This window comes from Megalobrama amblycephala, linkage group LG4 (assembly GCF_018812025.1).
Source record: "Megalobrama amblycephala isolate DHTTF-2021 linkage group LG4, ASM1881202v1, whole genome shotgun sequence".
NCBI classification, from domain to species: domain Eukaryota; kingdom Metazoa; phylum Chordata; class Actinopteri; order Cypriniformes; family Xenocyprididae; genus Megalobrama; species Megalobrama amblycephala.
Window position 1 is genome coordinate 26,536,709 of NC_063047.1, and position 22,834 is coordinate 26,559,542.

At 38.8% G+C, this 22,834-nt stretch overlaps 1 protein-coding gene across 3 annotated transcripts; it reads right to left on the minus strand.

The window, feature by feature from the left end:
- Positions 1-65: 65 nt before the first annotated feature.
- Positions 66-21,279, minus strand: rusc2 (RUN and SH3 domain containing 2). 3 transcript variants are annotated; one of them, XM_048188643.1, is made up of 13 exons: positions 20,902-21,279; positions 14,142-15,854; positions 13,506-13,980; positions 11,228-11,893; positions 10,526-10,723; positions 10,182-10,328; positions 9,636-9,712; positions 9,342-9,516; positions 9,153-9,258; positions 6,467-6,513; positions 5,233-6,295; positions 4,784-4,960; positions 66-2,697 (listed from the first exon to the last, which is right to left on the minus strand). In XM_048188643.1, exons 2-13 carry the CDS (start codon positions 15,693-15,695, stop codon positions 2,514-2,516), a joined length of 4,869 nt encoding a protein of 1,622 aa, XP_048044600.1. In that variant the 5' UTR covers positions 15,696-15,854; positions 20,902-21,279; the 3' UTR covers positions 66-2,513. The 3 variants fall into 3 exon arrangements, with proteins under 3 accessions (XP_048044600.1, XP_048044601.1, XP_048044603.1); XM_048188644.1 differs by lacking the exon at positions 20,902-21,279 and adding an exon at positions 20,492-20,822; XM_048188646.1 differs by lacking the exon at positions 10,526-10,723 and having other exon boundaries at positions 20,902-21,275.
- Between the last annotated feature and the right edge of the window lie 1,555 nt (positions 21,280-22,834).

A 22,834-nucleotide genomic window follows, 5' to 3' on the forward strand; every position in this document is an offset into this window, starting at 1 on the left:
TGTTCTCATTAAGACAGTACATCTCAAACACTTAAATGAGGAAAAAAAGGACAGGAGGCTCTGCATCGGTGTTCACATGAGCACTTTGTTATTGATATTCATACATGATGGTAATGTTATAGGAGCACAACAGGAGAGTCAGGTGAGCTACAGGTATCATACAGTATATACAGGCCAGAAATATTGGGATGATCAAAGCAGATTGAGAGAGGGACAGAGAGAGAAAGAATATTGCACAAACATACATCAAACTCCCAACTAGGCCTTCCTCTCTTTAACTAGTGTTCTTCCTCTCTTTCACTGGTGTTTATTCTCTATCAGTCTGCATGGGAAAAGTAACAACAGGCTATATCCAAAACAGATGGCAGTTTCTTTTAACTCCCACCTCATACAGAAGAAAATGGCACCAACCACTTGTGAGGAGACACTCTCGAATCTCACTAGCAGACACATTGGTTCAAAAAGGCACTGGACAGCTATTTCTCTCACAATCTCACACTCTCTCTCTCTCTCTCACTCTCTCTCTCTCCCTGATATTTTCCGGGTGGGATTCAGTGAAAAGCCAAGCGTATTTGGAAGACCAGCAGACAAACCTTTAAGTGACCAAGATTGACCTAAAGCAGCAGCACTAAAATCTAGATTGCGCAGCTTTTTGTGTGAGAGCGTTTTCTTCTACTCATAACATCCCATTTCAATATAATATACATTTGAATGGTTTTCGTTATTAACTGTTAGCATTAAAAGCTGTTAATAACAAGTCATTTTCCTTTCGAGGATATGAGAATGCAACATATGTACAATAAGAAATACATAAAATAATGACTAATGCATTTTATGAACAGAAAATAATCATTAAAAAAAATCATAGAACTGTTTTAACAAAAACATACTCTGACAATCATCTATTGATGTCTCAATAAAGCAATTTGAAAAAATCAAATCAAAATATGATTTTATATATTACTTTAAGCAAAAGCATATCAAGTGTCATACAGGGCCCGAGATAATTTTAAATAAAATTGCTGATCATCCTCAAGTCCTGAAATAATTTAATGCTATAATAAAATAATACATAATAAACAATCCCTTCCATAAGGCCTCACCTTGAGTTAAATTTAGCACATCAAATGGCCATAACTTAATGCACAATATGGTACCACACTGCAATATTTTATGTGGTATTTCACCATCCTTGCTCAAATTTCCCTTTTTGTCCTCTACTGCAAAAAGCAGAATAAAGTATTTGCAGATAATATTCAAGCAAGATCATATTGATAGCTGGAGGAAATCATCTCATGAATTTAGTATATTTAAGGGGGAAGTGATTTGCCACTAAAAACCCCATTAAACCTTTTTTTTTTTTTGCTTGCCATTTATTCAACTACATAAATAAAACTCTATAAATCCATCCCATTCTATCTTTACATCCATCTGTTCATCTTCTACAGACTGATCTATCTTAATATAGGCCAAAAGAATTCAAACACTCCTTAGACCAAAACAAAACAACCAAAAGTCTAAAGTACGCCAACATTAGACATGTCCTCCCTCTCTGTTTCTCTTGCAGATTGCGCAAAAGGTTGTTATAGGAAGGAATATAGTACATTTAAGGTCAAAGATGGAGCTTATTTCAACTCTTCAAATCAGTTAAGTATCAGAAAAGCAAAACATTTGTGGTGCAATCCATTACATGCAAACAATCTTGCTGTAAATTATCCCTTATTGGTAAAAAAAGCTTGAAATGAATGGTTAGAGATCGTGGTGATAGCATTAGCCTATCTATTTATCTGTCAAAGCAGCACAGGTCGGAGAAAAAAATGCCTTTGGACAGGCTAATTTCTCTTGTCATATAAGGCTTGGAAATTTTTTATCTTTTTCAGTTCTAATGAGCTTTAACTCCTGTAGACTTGCAGTAAAACCCGAGATGTCCCTTATTCAGTGATGTACTATTCAGCTTCATACAGTTATTTGCACGATTGGTTTGCGAGTAGGAACGAGATGTTCACGAATGACCTCCAGGTTACGCACGGCCTCTGAAGGGAACGTGCACGCACTGTCGGTTGCAACACATGAATTGGTTAACATCTAGATTACATAAAATCATACAGTATTTAATAAAGACAAGGCAAATGCGCCAGTAGTGTCATCTAACAACTTCATTTGGTTTTTTAGTTCTTTTAAAAGGCTATTGACATTTATGATTACAAGCTATGTTGCAAAACCTGATGGCTCATTGCAAACAATTTCACTACTCAGAAACTAGATCTACACTTTCTAACCACTGGTTGGCTCATTGCTGTTCACTGAAACAAAGAGGGTGCTTTCACAACAGCAAAGTGTGATGTTTGTATGTGTGTATTGGTGTATTGGTGTTTTTACATACACATGCAAGCACAAAATGAATCCGTCAAGACTCATCTCTTGTGCAGCAGCTTTTATATTCAGAAAAGCAGTGACCCTCCTCTTTGTCCCCAATCGCATCTCACTCCCATCTATTTCAGAGCCTTTGAGTTTCAGCGCTCCTGACTGTCCTCAATCAGTGTGACGTATATGATGGGAACAAGGCCCTGGCTGTCCCCCAGAGCACACAGCAGCCAATCAGAGTCTGCCCTGCTGAGCACCTGAAGCACATCACCTTTGTGGAAACTGAGCTGGCCTGGCTCTGTGGCAATATGATGACATAACGCCTTCACTTCACTGAAAGAGATGGAAAACAGAGGGGTGAAGAGAGGGAAAATGGGGAAACATATACAACAAATGGAAAGAGAGAGAGATGGAGAGAGAAAATCAAGAAAATGTAGAATTAATCAGGTATAGCAGTAATGTCTTTTCATTTTCAAATAATTACATCACAGGCACAGTATGTAGAATTTTCACCGCTAGAGGTCGCCTATTCAAAACAAAGGTGTAGCTTGATGACGAAGAGTTCTTGGGAGAACTTGGGAGTTGTTGTCTTCACCTCACAGCCAGTGGAAAAGAATTGGAACGGGACTCGGGCAGAAATCATGTTCATGGATGAGATTATTAACGTTACTGTAGCATGAAGCAGAGTGGGGCCAAGTGCTGTGGGAGCTGAATGAGGACACTGGAGCGATTCCTAATGAGAGACGAGCGCGACACATGTCTCGAGAGCAATGGAACTTTTATTATGGCACAGTCGCTGCTTCCGCTTATCATATTAGGTACATTTGAGTGTGTTTAAAATTATGTTATAACGTTACTCTGTGCGTTTGCTCAGCAGCTGCTGTGAGACACTTGTTGCACACTGCTTTAAGCTAGATCGATTTTAGAATATCATATTAATAAATGTTGGGTGGCTTGTGTTGATAAATGGCATGCAATTAAATACAAAAATATTGTATGATGGAGAAAATGCTGTATTACTATTACTAAAAATAAAAATGCATCTTATTATGCTATGTTAGCTACTTCACAAAATAGTGTTTTTCTCTGAGGCATGGTAAAAGCATAGCACTTGCAGAAAATCAAGAAAACTAGATTCAAACCAGACTAAACGTGTTGAGTTAAATAACAATATTTAGTTTTCTGTCTATAAATGTAACCAAACAGTTGTTCCCTTGTCTAATAAAACATGTAATGTATTAAAGCGTCTTTGGTGTTTCCATGGTTTCTACAAAATAAAACCAGAAATCGAGGGTAACGCAGGTATGACGTCACTGATCGGTATGACGCACGGACAGTCGGACATGTTCCTGTCCTGGTTAAAAATTGCTTATTTCTCTGGATTTAAACATTCTTGGAAACATTTGGTATAATGTACGTACACAAGTCAACAAAATAAATAACACTATTCTAGTGTTTTTTTTATATATATATTAATTGAAAAATCCTACATATTGTGCCTTTAAATGTGCTTAGACAATTACAGTGCTTTTCAAGGCAGCACTTAAAGGGTTAGTTCACCAAAAAATGAAATCAAAAATATCTTAATTTGTGTTCCGAAGATGAACAAAGGTCTTATAGGTTTGAAACGACATGAGGGTGAGTAATAAATGACAGAAATTTAATTTTTGGGTGAACTAACCCTTTTTTTTTTGACAGACTTTTCTAAGAACTAAAAACGACTCACTTTTTATGCGTTTTGGCAGTACATTAACACAACAATGGCGTTTTGGGGGCCTGAAAATGCAACTTTTAAAAACGGGTTTCAAAGTTCATTTTTTAAAACTATACCATTATCGTTTTTATGTAAACAACAAAAATGCGAATTTGTGAAAACGGTGACATCACGCACTTGTGTTACATGTTCAGTCTATAGGTGCATAGTGTTTCTTTACAAAGTGACATCGCCAACTACTGGCCTGGCGGCATAATACAGCGTTTTTAGTCGTTTTCACGGATCCGTGTGAACAGGAATCGTTTTGACAATGTTATCGTCTGTACATGAAAAACACAAAGAAAAAACTTTTCCATTTTAGTACATTGTTGTTGTGTACACGTTTGTTGGAATTAATTCATCTCAAAGTGCTAAAGTGCTAAAAGTCTTTTTATTTTATCTTTTTAAATATCTATTGCATCTTTTTGATCTTCTATAACCACCATTACATTACAAAGATGCACAGAATCAAGAGGCATTGATTCCTGTGTACAGATGACTCAAAACAAGACGTGTACTGAGCGTCATGACAGTGACAATGTTTGTGGAATTCATTTAGGCAGCCTAAATCAAAGCCTAAAACCAAAGCTTATTAAAAACTTATGTAGCTGCCATGCCAAGTTTGAAACACAAATTTAGTTATTATGTATTGTCTAACAACATTACCGAGGGGCTTGTCTCTGTGTTGGGGGTTTCTGTATTTGTGCTTGTTCAGTTGGGCCAAGGTGGGATTCTTGGCTTTGAGACGTGAGAGATTGTTGCTCTGCTTTTTTCCCCACTCCAACAGACTGAGCCACCAAATCCAAAACAGAACGGTCAAGACTCAACCAACCAGACGGCAATCTGAGAAAATATAGATAGAAAAAGTAGAAAAGTTAGCTGTAAGTTTATATTAAAAATACCTTTGTAAAAATTGATGTTAGCAGCTTTGTGTAAAACCAAATCATTGTTAAAAAGCCATTGAAGTTTGGCAAAAAAAAATAATGAAGCTTGGTGAAGTTGAAGGAAATGAAACCCAATTATGGACCAATATATATGTATATCAGGCCTTGACTGATGAAAACATGCTAACTGATTACTCTCCAACAGAAAGAGGTGGATGCTTGCCCACTCGCCTTTGTTTCCTGACTGATTTCTGTTCACTTTTCTCCATCTTGCTTGAGTTTCCAGCTCCAAACAGCCGCCCCCAGCGGAGCACCTCCCCTGCTCCTGCTTGGGCCTGAACCCCTTCATAGGCATCCTGACATTCTAGCTGCTTCTCCTTACTCTTCTTCAGCTCAGTGAGCACTGATTCCGGTGGACTTCCCATCCACGATGGCTTCCCCTTTGCAGCTTTGGTGGGTTCTGACAATGCTGATTGGTGGAGGACCCCATTGCCAACACTATTATTATTGCTACTGCTGGTCCGACTATGTTCCACCTGTTCATCCATCTGTTGAATGGCTTCGGCCCCCTCAACGACACCTTCTCTAGGAGGTGGATGGCTTTGCCGATAACTTTCAATGCCTTCTTTCCTCCTCTTCTCCCACTTCACAAATTTTGAGCCCTCGGCAGAGTTGTCGATGTAAACCTGTGAACTTTGCATCAGCTGATACCACCAGCCAGCTTGTCGGTTTCTCTGTTTGGCTCCATCTCCTTCTCTTTCTCTCCTTTTCTCCTTCTCACAATCTTCTCCAACTCCCTTCATCCTGCCAGCACACCACCCACCGCCCTCTATCTGCCCTGCGTCAATCTTCCGCAAACACTCTTTGCCAACTCCAGCCTCCTTATTCCGTGATTCACGCTCTGCTCCTGCACTCTTCCGCCCATCTCGTTTCGTTTTTAATGTCACTCCCTCCATCCTAAACCGACTGTCCTCGTCTCTCAGCATGAATTTTTCTCTCTGAGGCAGCATTCCCACTTCCTGTGCACCAGACTCCAACATTCCACAGCCTCGCATTAGCTGGAAGGTGGAGCGATCTGATTGGTCAAGGCCTTGGCGTGCAGAGCACAGCTGTTCTTTGCGTCTCAGGTGTTCTTCCCCTTTCTGTAGCTGGTGTGGCTCAAATAGCAGGTCAAGGTCAAAGGGCAACAGTGACAGCGGCTGAAGCAGCAGCAGTAACTCTTCGAACAGTGGCTGGCACGCCCCTTGAGACAGGGGTAGGAAACCCCATGGGTGGTAGTGTGCTGCTATGATATCTGAGGAACCATGTCAGAGAGAGAAAAGACAGACAGACACAAAAAAAACCCCACTAAATATTAGAATTATGCTGGCAATACAGTATTTGAAACCTACAAATCTTGGCTCTACATCACCATTTCTATGAACAAGCCAACTACTCTTGAACAAGACTGAAAGTATTTTCCTACCTTCATGTGTATAAATGTGATTGAACCAGAATTCCAAAGATCGCAAGCTGAAAAACAGTTAAGCCAAGTGAGCTAAAATTCAAACCTGGAACATTACTGCATAATAACAGAAAATAATACACTTATACCAGTTCAGGGGTCTTCAACCTTGGACATAGAGCAGAGAGCAGGGACACCGTTTAAAACTGTGCAAAACTGAGTGGTGTACTGGATTTGTAAGTCCAGCATATGATAACATGCATATAATACTATATTAATATATTTAAATAATTGAATACTCTAATAAATACTATTTTAATCTTGCATTTTTAATTTTACTTGCATTTTAATACACATTTTATTATAAAAAATATATATCATCTTTTTATATATCTTTTCCATTACATTAGGGGTTGATACAATTTTTAATGTTTTTGAAAGAACTCTCTTATGCACACCAAGGCTGTATTTAATTGATCAAAAATACAGTAAAATCACAAATATTATGAAATAGTTACAATTTATAATAACTGTTTTCCATTTTAATGTACTTTACTCCTGTGAAATATTTCTCTGAATTACTCAAGTCTTTATTGTCTCATGATCTTTCTGAAATTATTAAACTATGCTAATTTGGTATTTAAGTAACACTTATTATTATCACAGGTGAAAACAATTATGCTGCTTGATGGGTTAGTTCACCCAAAAATGAAATTTCTGTATTTAATTACTCACCCTCATGTCGTTCCACACCCATAAGAACTTCATTCATCTTCAGAACACAAATTAAGATATTTTTGATGTAATCCGAGAGTATCTGATCCACACATAGGCAGCAACGTCATTGCACCTTTTGACATCCAGAAAGGTAGTTAAAAACATGGTTAAAATAGTCAACGTGACTACAGTGGTTCAACCTTAATGTTATGAAACGACGAGAATACTTTTTGGGCGCAAACAAATAAATAAATAAAAAGATAACGACTTTATTCAACAATTTGAACCGTTGTCATACGTAGTGAACTCAGTGCAGGCTTCCTTGTTTACGTCCGAACGCCAACTCAGTATTGGCCGAAGCAGGACACATGAGCAGCACAACGCATGCATGTGATGCTGACACAGGATCCAGCCAATAATGAGCCGGCATTCGGACATAAACAAGGAAGCATGCACTGAGTTCACTACGTATGACAACGGTTCAAATTGTAGTCACGTTGACTATTTTAACCATGTTTTTAACTACCTTTCTGAACGTCAAAAGGTGCAGTGACATTGCTGCCTATGTGTGGATCCAGATACTCTCGGATTTCATCAAAAATATCTTAATTTGTGTTCCGAAGATGAACGAAGGTCTTACGGGTGTGGAACGACATGAGGGTGAGTAATAAATGACAGAATTTTCATTTTTGGGTGAACTAACCCTTTATTATTTTTGTGGAAACTGTGATACTTTTTTTTTTTTTTGTCAGGATGATAAAATGTATACATACATGTATGTGTGTGTGTGTTTATATATGAGGATGAGCTTTATTGTAAATTTGTTATGTGGCATATTATGTAACACAAATGTGTTAATCAGATATTACAAATGAAAGTATTAGACCACTGGATAATGTTTTATTAAGATCTACTAACATTCAAAATTACACATGAAGGCAGCGAGTCATGATGACTAGATATAAACAGTTTATGTAAAAAAAAAAAAAAAATGTATTTATCAGAAAAAATAATAATTGCCATGCAGTAGTGTTGTAGACCTCCTAGGGGTTGCTGACCCCCTGTTGAAGACCCCTGGACTAGACAAATCTGTTTTAAACAAGTGAAATATACAAGTTCAACAACAAGGACCCTTGAACATGGTTACTGTACACTGTATGAAGCAGAGTGACCACATCACAGAGTGAGACAGACAGAGTGAGAGAGATCAGCATGCTGCAGAATGCATAATTGAAACCAATGATCAAAGCGCTGTGTGTCTGAATGTAATTTTAATGGGAGTGGAAAGGAGAAAGTTTGCACAGGAGCTAAGATGACTATGTCAAGACCCATCAAAGCAAAAATGAAGCCTTTGAAGACTTCTAAAGACTTCTTGAATCACACTGCAGAGCTTTAGACAGCATGATTTCAGTTTCTGAGGCCTGGCTTGTTACAGTGCTGATAAAAATTATACACTGTCGATCTGCTCCAAAACCTAGTTAGATGCCTACCAAGACGCCATTTTAAGACATCATAAGCATACTTTTAATGCAAAAACTGTTCTAAAACTTAAGTAGCAAAATGTATTAAAAGGGCCAGTACTGAATGTAAAGACTGTTAAAGACTGTTGACTGCTAAGAGAAACTTACTGTATGCTCTCAAACGGTGCTCTCAGAATATTTATTTTTAAAAAAGGATCAAATAGCACAGATGAAACCAAGGATCCATTTTAAAGTCAGCATTCGCAATGCAACTTGCTTCCATAATGTGATGCATTTCCAATTGAAAAGTTATATTCAACAAGAAAACCTTCGAATCACACAATAAAGGAATGTTTATTAAGAAAATTAATTAAGAAATCCATTATGATTTCGTGTTCATGCTTTAACAAGCAAAAATGATGAAAGGTAAAAAATGTGCTTTCATAGGCAATGTGAAGATGAACATGATTAGAAAGAGTGAAAGGGAAAGCAGGGAGATGAAAAGAGAGCGAAACATGAAAGAGGCTTACTTTAGCAGGCCAAAGATGAAGGCATTGAGTCTCATACTGTGATTGGTCAGCTCAGAATACTGACTGACTTTAGAAAATAGACTGTGCAAAACTCGTGTAGAAGGACCTAGGACAGAAAGGATAAACATAAATCATTTCCTTCATCCTCATTCACATAATAATCTTAAATCATCACCATTCCTCTCATACCGAGTTGCGTGGAGGCCTCGACCACACTCCAGGGCTGGTTTTTGCGTTGTCCAATGATCAGGTCCAGTACATACGCTTTCAGTCCATCATGCAGTATCTCACGAATGGCAGGACACAGGTACTTTAGAATAAGATGACCCACATTCGGACTAACAGAGCTATTACCCAATTTGGCCTGTAAGAGAGAGCGAAAGTGGACCAGAGGGTACTGTCAATGCTTTTAATACCTTTAGTGAGACATTTGAACTCAAGTATATTGAGTTTAACACTGTTATTTCAAATGTAATGTTGTACCTTAACTCCTGCATCCCGACTGGTGCCAAAATGAGCAACTATTAGATCCACTGCTGTGTTTATGGCCTTCACCAAACCTAGTAGAAAAGGACATATTCTATTATTTAATTTATCTAATCAAATTAAACCCCAACAAAGAGTATGTACACATAAACACAGTCTGTCATGCGCTTGTGCAGTTCAGAGGGTCTCGTTGATGGGACCTGTCAATCTGTGAGATGAGAGGAAAGCAAATGGGCCATGTTTGAGTGAGCAATAATATCAGGAGACTTAGATCGCTTCTGCATTTTACTCACTAGGACACACTTAACATTCACTGCAGATTCATATGCAAGAGTGATGCATGTACTATGTTTAAGAGCTAAAGGGCTCACCACAACGATAAGGTTCATGTTAACCACATCAAGCTTTAAAGATGTGCTTGCTGGGGTTATTACATTGCTGTATATATGACTATAATGAGATAAAGGTCAATCTGGACAATGTTTAAAATGCAAAAATGATGTTCCACTGTTAGTGTTACTACACAGAAACAAAATCACACACCTCTCTTCTGCAACAGGTCTATAGAGATGGATTCATCAGTATTGGCATCAGGAGATAAGCAGAATTCCTCTGGTGGGCGCTCTGTCTGAGAGAAATAATCAGGCAGGAAGTCGCTGTAGCACTGCGGCAGTTGCCGCAATGACTGCCCTGTAAACAAAAACAGTATCAGTTAGATAAATGTAAACATACAACAAACAGATAGAGTACTGTATAAAACAGACAAAAGATAATGTCACTGTCAAACTTAAGTGCTCGCTAACTACAGACAAAATAACCTCCACCCCAGCCTCCTTTCCAGCTCCTCCCCCTAAACTCCCATTGGGTGACAGAAATTGGTTCAGCACCATTCAGTCTGCCGAAGCTGAGCGGTTGATTGGTTGAAGGGAAATCAAACACATTGCGTCGCATGACACGAGTTCCAGTTCTCTTGGTTTCCAAAGCACAAGAGAAAGAATGATGGCCGTCTTTACCGCGCTCCACACCCAGAGGGTTCTTGCGCCTGTACTCTCTCCATTTGAGTGCCTGTGGGGAGAGGTGGTGCACTGGAAGGCAAAATGGAAGGAAAAGGGGGGCAAAGGATGGATGGAATATGAAGAGAAAGAAAAAAGTATTGGTGAATGGGAAGTAAGATAGATGGACATACATACACAGGGAAAAGTAGCAAAAGGGAAAGAAGGGTAAGATGAAATTGTTGAAATACCAAAGTGATGAAATGCAAAACATGGGCAGAAGTGGAAACAGGAGGGATAGAAAAGAGAAGTTGTTAGCAGCAGTTAAAGGAAAGAAAAGCCAAGGTCTAAGTATGGAAGCTAAGGCTTTGTTCAGATAGTCAAATATATGATTCTTTTGGCCTAACCGACTGAGTTCAGATGCAAAAAAAAAAAAAAAAGATTTTTATAAAACTCGAAGCAAACCATATTCATGTTTTTGAAAGCAAAAAAATAATAATTTGAGTTTCATAACATGAATTTCAATTATAAAGTCATACAACACACACTAGTGTCTAGAACTGTGTCTGAATTCACTCATTTTTGCTCTGAACCTACCATTTGGCTGTCGCTGTGTCACACACACCGGTAAAACTTTCACTGGCTCTTCCTGCGGCGCTGGCTCCAGCTGTCCAAGAGGACTGAGACCAGAGCTGGGAAGCGTCGGCAAATTGCCACGGTGGAAACAGTGACTTCTAGTGGGCAACGCAGGCATCAGAGGACTCTGCTTCATCAGCGGAGGTGGAGGCGGTGTAGGAGGTAAGGGAGCGAGTTTAGGAGTCTCTGTACGTATGGCCACTCCAGGTGGGGTATGCTGGGGCAGAAGACCCGCAGAGATGGGGCAAGAGAGGGAACGTGGCGGCCTTGGACCACCTGGGGTTGGAGTGCATGTCGAGCAGGTTCCAGAAGAGGTGGGTGCACCTTGAATGCGAACTGGGGAGTAGCTGCCCAGTGGGGAAGGCCGCACTGTTGTAGGTGCAGTGGAGATGTCATGAGATGGCCTGTGGTCTTCTTCCGACTCATCTTCACCACCCTCAGGCACTGTAGCCCCTCGTGCCTGCATATGACTGATGTATCCGTCCAGAAGTGGAAGGATAGGCTTCGCCTGGGGTTTTCCGAACTGGTGCTGGAAAGTGAAGGGCTGAATAGGCAATGAGGTTGGACGTTGATCTTTGCTATAGCGAATTACAACCGGAGAGGAGTCTGTGGAGCTAGACAGGCCACCTAGGGGTAGAAAGACAAGAGATGGAGCAGAGAGTAAAGAGGGGTTGGAGAGAAAATAAGAGATATGAAGATTAAGAACAAAACATCAGAATCTATGGCAGAGTAGCATTCAAGACAGTAATGCAGACATTCACCAAATATAAAGCTTTATATATCATTAAAAATTAAATTAACTGGCATAGATACATATAATTACAATATGAAGCAAATTATCTGACCTGAATTTAAACCAGAATGGCTATGGCAGTGACACAGCATTTTAAAACAGCTGAAATAAAACCCAGCAGTAGCAATAGCAATAGCAAAGAAGTCAACAGAGTCTGATTATGAAACTGAAACATAATCATGCATATATAAAAAAAATCCAACTCTGTTAAACACATACCTTAAAACACTGCTCCAAACATTTAATGACCATATGAGATACAAAAACAACCAGGATATTATGTCCAAAACAGCCTGTTTATGAAGCTCCTCTGTGTACACCTCTGGGTATGTGTGTTTGTGTGTGCTCTGACCGGCACAGAGTGTGTGTGAAACGTCACCCGGCTATTGCGCAAACTGTTGGCTCCACATGCCTGAATACTCATATGTCAGAGCTCTTAGTACACTGCTGTACTCAGTCACAGCCAGCAGGGGCAGCAGAGCATTAAGGAGAATTAACATCCACTGCAGTAACACAACACAAGCTAACCTGTCTGCCTATTTCTCTTACTTTTTCAAACCCTTTAACCTAATTATTAAACAACTCTCAACTCTTGCACTGCTTGTGCTACAGACATTAATTCCTCAAATAATGCAGTTTGAAGAAGATAGTTACTTTCCTAAGCTATTACTATTACTTATCTCAGATATCAGACTTGAATTTCACTTGGCAGACTATAAAATAGCTTAAAGCCTATACAATACATACATAAAATAATTTTTTTTTACCCAAACACAATCATATTTAATTTTCCCTTATGTTGTTCCAAACCCACATGACATTCATTCCTCCACAGAAAGAGATTTTGGAGATATTTTTGTATTAAATGGAGGAAAGTCATATGGCTTTGGAATGACATGAGGAGTAAACGATTACTGAATTTACATTTTGGGTCCAAAGTATCATAGTATCTAGAAGACCAGAATATCAGAAATGTTGGGTAGGCTATTTTGACTTGGGACAGTAAGAAACCATCAAGAACTTCTTAGTAATACTTTACCAACCACCCAGAACAACCTAGTAACCACAGATAAAAGTGCTAAAAACCCATCTTAACAGCAGCCTAGCAACTTGCCCAAGAGGAAACAGTGGTACATTTATGTTTTTAACAGATGCTAACCAAATTGGCTTGGACAATAAAGCAAAAAATTGTGTTAAGGGCAATCACTAAGAATACACAACTGTTTACTAGCTAGGTCTAAAATGCTAGAGAATTGTTCACAGTTATGTAGCTACTCGTTACCCAAGCAACAAATAGTCAAGAAGAGTCCCAAAATCAACCAAGAACCTATTGTGTAACTACAAACAAGTTAATCCACAAAACAACACAAAATAAAAAAGCTTTTACAAACAACACAATTTAACTATCCTCTTTTTTAGAAGATATTGTGGAAAACTTCTTCTTACCTTCTGCTTTGGTTCGAGTCTGTTCACAGCTCCCCTGACTATGGCATCGAGTGAGTGGTGGCAAACTGTGGCTCTGACCCTGCGGAAGGCCTTCCAGGATGGGCGAGAACTCTCCAGAAGAGTGAGAGTGTGTGGACGTGGCCTCTATGCCACCCCTCTGTGAAGGTGACCCTCCAGTTCTCCTCTTATTTCTTGCTATTTCCGCAAAAGAAGTGACACGTGGTGGAGGTGGCGGGCTTGGAGCTGCACTCTCACTGAGCCGAACAGGGCAGCTGAGCATGCGTTCCAAGGATCCAAGGCGAGGAGATGGAGACTTGTCCAGGTTACGATCGTAGCTGCGAGAACGAGGTCGACCACTCCCCGAAGCACCAACTGAATTGCAGGCTGTCATAGGTGGGGAGATGTTGATATACACCTGCCCCTCAATTACATTCTCATGGGTAGAGTCAATCTCAGTTGGATCCTTTTCTGCATTCTGGTAAAAGAAAAGAAATAGAAAGTAAAGGTAGGAAGTAACTAGAAACAAAATAAGAAGATACAACATGCAAGGTAGTGTAATATTGCTAAGGAGTACAGAATGAGGCATGGCACGAAATGCTAAATACAAGTCAACAACAAATGAAGTAAATAATATACCAGCTCTGCATATTCCTCTTCTTCATCCTCTTTCATTTGTTGAAATAGGTAGTACTCTGTTGGCTGAGTGGGACTTCCTTTGCTGTGCTCATCTGAGCAGCTTGTGACCGATGATCCCACCGGACTGGGAGAGGACTGGGAAGAAAGGTCACACGTCACAAGCTTGTAGTAATTCTGCGTTGCTACGACCAAGCGAGCTTGGCTTTGAAGACACGAAGTGAGGTCATTGGCAGAGGTTTCATCAGAGGACAGTCCCTCACTTCCAAGGAGGTTGTGGTATGAGTTACAGTTGGCATCTACTTCAATAGTGGCACCTTGTGGCTGAGATACAGAGGAAGAGTTTGCATGTTCTTGAGTGGCTGAAGGATGCTGAGGGGGTTCGATTGGCGAAGTGTGTAAGTCCAGGTAGAAAGCTCCACGTCCACTGCTACATTCTGTCCCGCACATCCCAATGAGCTCAGACACAGATGAGCCACAGGACTGCTCATCAGAACTATTGATATTGAGCAATGGCTTGGCCGGGACAACATTGTTCATTTTGTTGTAAATCGTGCTGAAGTTAACCAGCACTCCATCCGAGCTATTGCAGGAAGAATCACTACCGTAGCCCTGGTGACACTCAGAAAATGATTCCTGAAAATGTTCAGGGTATGGCTGAGAAAGGTTGCAACAGGAGCAGTGCGGTGCTGCCAGACTGGAACACTCTGAGCTTCCTCTACCGCCCTGCATGGACTGGTCTTCATAATCATCATCCTCACCCCATTCTTGATCACCACAGTCCATTGAAAGGGTGGAACCACTGCTTCCGTGGCGCCGCTGGCTATCTAATCTCAGCAAGTTCAGGCCCTCCATGTGAGTAGACAAATCAAAAGTCCCACCTATTGTATGGTCTCTGCTCTCTGCTTCCCCACTAGGCCCATTTGTAGAACACCACTGTTTTTCTGTAGACCCATGCAAGAGAAAAGGTTCAGCGGTGAACCCAAGGTCATGTAGATGGAAAGGTGGCAAGTCTTCATTTGCAAGCACTGAATTTGAGATTTCATGCAAATTTCCATGCAGGTGAAAAGAGGAGTCTTCCAAATATCCATTCAGATTGTCTTCATCCTCATCATCTTCATCTTCAGTGTTGAGCAGAAAGGGGTTACGTCTCGAGTTTGGCCGTTCACGTGTCTTCATTGGCAAACCTTGAGCCTGATCTTCAGAATTGCTTGAGGTGAAAGAGGAAGTGTCGCTTGCCATACTCCCTTCTCTCCCTCCTCTTCCTCGTTTCACTCCTCCTCTCATCCCTCCATCCCCAAAAGTGTCACTAGAGCTAAGGCTGCAGCTCGACGTCTGTATGAGGCTGCTGTACACCAAGGCCTCCCGCTGAAGAATGTCTCTCTCAGGTAGGGAGGTTGTCCGAATCAATCCCAGGTTCTCTGGGCAGCTGAAGGGATTACTGTTCCTTTTCAAAGGACTACCACAGCACTGTCGTGAGCTCGAAACCTGGCAGTGAACCAGCGGAATGTGGTGGACAATAAGAGTCTCCCCGGCTAGTTTAGGTGGACTGTCCATCTTCTCCTAGTGTGGGTGAGGACAAAATTTTTTGGGATATTTGCAAAAGGTGGTTTTCAAAGGACTTTAGTTTACACGTCCAATGCCAATCCGTGGTTTTGGAGAGTGAGGAACATTAAAGAAAAGGTTAAAGAGGATCTCTTGGCGGAAGGAAAACATCTGGAAAATAAACAAGACAGGATTCAGTTTCAAACTCTTTTCTTGTATGACATTAGAGGACAAAGCATTTTAGTTTGGCATCTCATTGTGGAATCATATCATTTTCAACAAAAAGTTACATAACAAAAACATGATCCACTGGGATAAAGCAGGAGTGCCAAACCCAGACAAAACAAACAAACAAAAAACATAGAGACAAACAAACAAATTAATAATTAAGTAAATCCAGTTTACAGGATCCTGCACACACAAGGAAATAAATACATAATTTATTTAATTTAACTGATATGTAATATAAGGTAAATGCATTATACTAACACAAATATTCTTAAACTTATTCTTAAACACCATTTACAGTAAAACTGAGGTGAAGAGTCAAGAGAACCATTCTACACTGCAACTATAAAAAATCATTTTCAAGTGAAAACATAGTGTTGACCTTTTCCAGATTAGTCCTTACAACACACTATAAATTATTCATAGATAATAAGAGCTTTACTTGTAATGGAGATGATTCTACATAAAACTACAGTATCTCACTTTGGGTTCTAACAGTGATCTTTTTATATTTTTGCCATTTTTGGGGATAGAAGAAATAGGACAGGAAATGTGAGATTCAGGAAATGACACTAGCTGAACTCCTGTCACCCGCACAAGCACTACGGCACATATGTGCTAACCAATAAGAACCACAGCTCTCACCCTGGTACTTATTTTGTTCAACCTGATATTCAGTATATTTTTCTGGTGTACAAATGGTGCTGAATGAATTCACTAGAGAAAGGAAGGGAGGGGTGAGCTGTGGACATTGACCTCATTTTAGACAGGCGGAAATCTTGAAGGAGGAAATGTCTGTGGGTCAGCGACCTTTTGGTGGGGAAAAAAGTAGCAAAAAGTAATAGGGCATGCAAAGCTTGAAAATGACCTAAAATCATCTGTGTGAAGTAAGAAAGCATATTAAATCATCTGAAAGCCTCAATGAGTGTGTGTCAGAGTGTTGGTGATAGATCCCATTGTATAGTCACAAGGCAAAATCAATTACATAATCTAGAAGTGTGCCATTAAATTCCAGGAAAAAAAAGATTATTTTTTTTTTTTTAATTGCCTAAACTTGGACATGCAAGTATTATAATGATAGATTATTAGCATTCATTTTATATGTAGTAGCCTCAACAATAAGGATGGCCCAGGGCCAATATGAGAGAGCTTTGGCTGACAGAAGTCTTGGGTCTATTGGGCCAGTTGTGTCACCAAATTTTAGATTTGTTGCTCATATACATGTGTTTTTATGCCTTGAAAATGATCTTTGGCCTTTTTTTAAAGACAACATGTAAAAGAATATCTTTCTTTTTAGAATTCAATCTACTTTCCTTCATTTTCTACAAAACTAAGCTTGAAATTGTGCATTAAAACCATTGTTGTAACATTTAGTAATTAAATTTTTCCTGAGGCTGTTCTTGTAGGTATATTTAATATATTGCCAATAACTGTTATTGTAAACAAGCACACAAAAATCAATGACAGACTTCTCCAATCATTTAGTCCACTTAAACTCCACCCGTTCTTAGACTTGGGTGTATGTCACAAAAGGAAGAAAAGATCTGATGCTACTTCCATTTCTATGCAACTTTATGAAGATTAATGAAGACAAAAATGCTCAGTGTTAAAGGGATAGTTCACCCAAAAATGTAAAATTGATGTTTATCTGCTTACCCCCAGGGCATCCAAACACCACTATGTCCAACCGCCCTGCACATCCTGTTAGTGAGGCATCACTTCCGTTGTCAGAGCAAGTTCAGACCTCACACACCGGATGTGGAGGGCAGTGGGACATAGTGGTATTTTAGAGGTAAAAAATTATTTAAATACTGTTCGTTTTCTCACACAAACCGATTGTTTCGTGTCTTAGGACATCAATGTGCCGTCACAAGCCGCAGGGTTTAATTTGGATTTGTCTGTGCATGTTTTTTGACTCTTATAAATTGTGTTCCCATTGACACGCATTATAAGAGTGACAGACCGCAACAGTTGGAGTTAAAAGTCATAATTTGTGTTCTACTGAAGAAACAAAGTCACCTACATCTTGGATGCCCTGGGGGGAAAGCACATAAACATCAAATTTTCATTTTTGGGTGAACTATCCCTTTAAGTTCTTAGGGTCTCAACAAACTATGTTGAAGGAAAACAGGATGCAGATAAGTTCCACTTCCAGCTTGACATTGCAGGAGAAACACTGAAAAGTATCTTAGACCTGAAATTAGTTCACATAGACTGAGACAGCTATTTCCAGCAATTCATGACTCAGTTTAGCCTGACTTCTTCAAATCAGTCACACACTACTAAGACATACTGTAGGAAGAAACAAGTGATAGACTGTTAGATTGACCTGGGGAGATTTTTGGCTGAAATTATCAGCACCAGTCAAGCTACATCACAACTTTCAAATCTACTGCTATAGTAAATAAGACGAAAAAGGGATAGAGAGGCTGGTTAAGGGGGGCAGAAACTCTCTCTCTCTCTCATATCTCATTGTTACATAACTACAGGCCATGACAGCTACTACATTCCACAGACTGGCCGTTTAACTACAAGATCAGACAGACAGCTGCAGACAGATGGCAACAAGACGCCATGCCTCTCACACACACACACAAACACAGACATGTTCAAGTAAAAATATATATATATGATTACAGGTTAATATCCAATTTTATTTATTATTTATGCTTTTTTTTTTCTTTTTTCTTTTTTTACAGTAGAAGATTAACTGAATATAGCCAAAGTGATTTGAATTATTGTGGTGACAAAAATATAGTAATTTTAAGACTTTAAAAAAAGAGATTTTTCATACAGTCATTTAGGAAACTTGAAGCTATAAAAAGAAGCAGCAGCCTGGAAATCTTAAAAAAGTCAGGAAATGCTAGAGATAAAAGATTTACTTCTTTCAGTTATGTGTAACTTCATATAGCATGGCTGTAGAAAGTAAACATGATGAAAGTAAACATCTAGCTCCTGCAAAAATAAGGAAAAGCAGACTACAGACACCATTATAGACCTTCTATAATTATTCAATCACAACATTACCCAAAACATCCTTAATAATTACATATATAACTATGATTTCAATAAATGAAACCATGGTATTTGTTACGAAACATTGTATGCAAAACAAAAATACTATAGTTTTACTATATTACATAATCATGGTCAGATTTGACCCCTCACAATTTAAGCTTCAAATTTAAATGACAACATCTCCCAGTCATCTCTTGAACACAAGCAGCTTTTGTTAAATGGAATCAGACTAGAAAGTTCTTTCAAAGGCAGGAAGAAACAGATTTCAGCCTGTGTCCTTTATGTAACACAAAACAAATCATGATCCAAAATGTTACAAGTTCAATGTTTGTTGTAAATTATCAAGAAGGCCTGTGCATATGAACAATATTTGCGGACAATGCCAGTAGTGGCTGATTTTTAAATTAGTGACACTTTTGACAACTATAAATCTTGGAAAAAAGTAACTTTTTCAGACTGTTTCATCTGTATTGCAACATTTAGAACATGTCTAAGAATAAAGTTCTTATATTATTTATCAAAAATTCAATTGGATTTGTATTTGGTATGTGTAATGGTGTATTTTATTTATATTTATGATGGAGTGTGTAGCTTTTTATTTCTTAAACAACCATGTAGGAAGACACATCATGGCCATATTCCAGGATGACAACGTCAAGATTCATCAGGCTCAAATTGTGTAAGAATTGTTGGGAGGGAGCATGAAGAATCATTTTCACACATTAATTGGCACTGACCTTAACATCAGTGTAAGTTTTTGGGATGTGCTGGAGGAGACTTTAAAGAGTGCTCACCTCTTGCATTGTCAATACAAGATCTTAACCAAAAAATGATGCACCTCTTGATGGAAATAAATGTTGTGATGTTATTTCCATCAAGAGGTGCATCAAGAGGTGTATCTTGTATTCCTATTTTATTTATATTTATGTATTTTTTTGAGAAAGATAAACCTTGCACAAATAAGCTAAAAGTAAATTAACCATAAACATAATAGGCCTATATAATAAAAAGAAATGGATTGTTTCCATATGTCACCTAACAAAGCTACTAAATATAAAAAGCTTAAATGTATTTTAATTTATTCCAGAATTAGGCTATTTTTATAGCATTTTCCTTAAAATCAACATAAGGGACAGAAAGGTCCACACTGAAGCATCACATAACAAACACACATACTGTACGTGTACATTAACAGGCCTAACGTTTTATGCGGCTTGTTTTGTGTTCATTCGCTAAAATCGATATTTCCCCCTCCGATAATATGATTTTTAATATCATTTGAGAAGGCCGAGGTTTTAATGTGGTGATGTGACTGGTGTTTGTTCACAAACCGCTGGTGCTGCTGTGATCGATATGCGCAAACACAGGCCTCACGCGCACACAGCGAATCACTTATGGCATATTTGACATAACAGCAGCACGCCCTGTATCTGTTGGCCTATTTAGTGATTTTAACACGTGTATATTCTTTCTTTTAAAAAAATACAATGCACCATCATAATGAAGGCCAAGAGGAAACATAAATAAATTATGTCAAATCAGCATCAAAACAAGAAACCTACCGTGTCCATGACCGCTTGATTCTATGTGCCTCTTCTGGGCCATTATTCCGGAAATTCATTATTCTAAACACGTAGAAAACCACCTTCAAGACCGTAAAACCTCATAATACAGACCTTTAATGTTAAAAACGACGATGCGCGAGTAGAAACGGGCGTATATGAGCTGAGGTAACGTTAACGGTGCACGCGCACACATCTACAACGTATGTATCTTACCATATTGAAATAATTCAAATAACAACACTCATTAATGTTGTGTTAGTTCGGTCTTAATAATTAACCAAATCACGGTCTCGGTTAAATGTGAATCAGCGGCAGTGATGTAACATTTGCCAGCGGGCAGTACCGTTAGCTTTCACCACACCGTGTTTACCCTTCAAATAATAAAAGCAATCCACATTTATACTCACGTTGACGATGAATGTCATCTCCTTGATTCCCAGAGATCACGATGTCAAATCACGGTGAACGATCGCCACGTTTGGTTTGATTTCGTGGTGAAGATATTGAGCGCAACAGCGGCGCAGGGCTGGAGCGAGCGGCGCTACGTCAGGATGAAGCGCGCCCTCCCTCGCGCTCACACTAACTGTGCGCCCTCTTACAATGCTGACTTTTGGTCATCTTTAAGGTGATAGAAGGTTACAAATCACATCTATTTGGTCCAGTTGACCGGCGGTGGATACTGTGGCTTGACAGCGTAAGAGTGGGTGGGGTGTTGGACTGCTGGTCCCCTGCAGGCAGCTCTTTGTCCAGCCTACTCTCTAGTCATTACTAGAGATGCATTTCTCATTGTTCAGTCGAAGAATGCCTGCCTTCACTCTCAGGACTGTGAGTTAAATAGCTGGCCTGTCTCATGAATGGTTTAAGGGACCATCTGTCTGGGGGGCCCAACTAATTTTAGCTATAGTTAGGGGAAACAGTTGTTCCAAAAAGTTATACATTTAGGGCACACTAATAGCCAAGTATTAATGTCATATAGATGAATATAGGCATCTGCTTGCTAAATTGGTTAATGATACAAGACTTCTTCTCAGAACTAACTTCACAAGTGGTCCAAAAGTCAGTTTTAGTCATAAACCACAGATGTACAGTTTCAGTCCAAATATATTTTTGTAAATAAATAAAATAAACATTCAACTTTTAAAAAAAATATTTGTTTAAACATCTTTTTGAATAATATATACATGTATACACTGCCTGGCCCAAAAAAAAAAAAAAGTCGCTGTTTGGATTTTAATACGCAAATACTTAAGAGTCTATGGATGACTCTACAGTGATTATTATGTTTCTAGCATGTTATATGTTTGGCAACAGTTCTTTTAACCCTTAAAGATGGAGTGTGTAGCTTTTTATTTCTTAAACAACCATGTATTAAGATGTATCATGGCCTATATTTCAGGATGTCAAGATTCATCAGGCTCAAATTGTGAAAGAATTGTTTGGAGGGAGCATGATCATTTTCACACATTAATTGGCACTGACTGTAAGTTTATGGGATGTGCTGGAAGAGACTTTACAGAGTGCTCACCTCTGGCATTGACAATACAAGATCTTGACCAAAAAATTGATGCACCTCTCGATGGAAATAAAATGTTGTGATGTTATTTCCATCAAGATGTGCATCAATTTTTGGTCAAGATCTTGTATTGACAATGCAAGAGGTGAGCACTCTGTAAAGTCTCCTCCAGCACATCCTAAAGACTTTCAATGAAATTAAGGTCTGGACTCAGAGGTGACAATTCATGTGTAAAAATGATTCTTCATGCTCTCTGAGCCATTCTTTCACAATTTTAATCCTGATGAATCTTGACATTGTCATCCTGGAATATGGCCATGATGTGTCTTCCTGCATGATTGTTTAAGAAATGAAAAGCTACACACTCCATCTTTAAGGGTTAAAAGAACTGTTGCCAAACATATAACATGCTAGAAACATAATAATCACTGTAATAATGTTCCATCCATAGATTCTTAAGTATTTGCGTATTAAAATCCAAACAGCGACTTTTTGGGGGGGCCAGGCAGTGTATTATATAATGAAAATTATATCTTATACATTTTGCTGTCTTAAATAAGTTATTTATATTTTTCTTTAAAATAAAAGTCAGCTGTTTTTATATATACAGTACAGTCCAAAAGTTTGGAACCACTAAGATTTTTAATGTTTTTAAAAGAAGTTTCGTCTGCTCACCAAGGCTACATTTATTTAATTAAAAATACAGTAAAAACAGTAATATTGTGAAATATTATTACAATTTAAAATAACTGTTTTCTATTTGAATATATTTCACAAAGTAATTTATTCCTGTGATCAAAGCTGAATTTTCAGCATCGTTACTCCAG

What these genes read in the sequence shown, in the direction of transcription:
- rusc2 (XM_048188643.1), bottom strand. Translation starts at nt 15,695, where the DNA reads ATGGACAGTCCACCTAAACTAGCCGGGGAGACTCTTATTGTCCACCAC. An exon ending in TTCATCTTTGGCCTGCTAAA is followed by an intron (nt 6,514 to 9,152) that starts GTAAGCCTCTTT and finishes ACTGTTTTTCAG; the next exon opens with CTTGCGATCTTTGGAATTCT. An exon ending in TCACATTTATACACATGAAG is followed by an intron (nt 6,296 to 6,466) that starts GTAGGAAAATAC and finishes ATGGTTCCTCAG; the next exon opens with ATATCATAGCAGCACACTAC.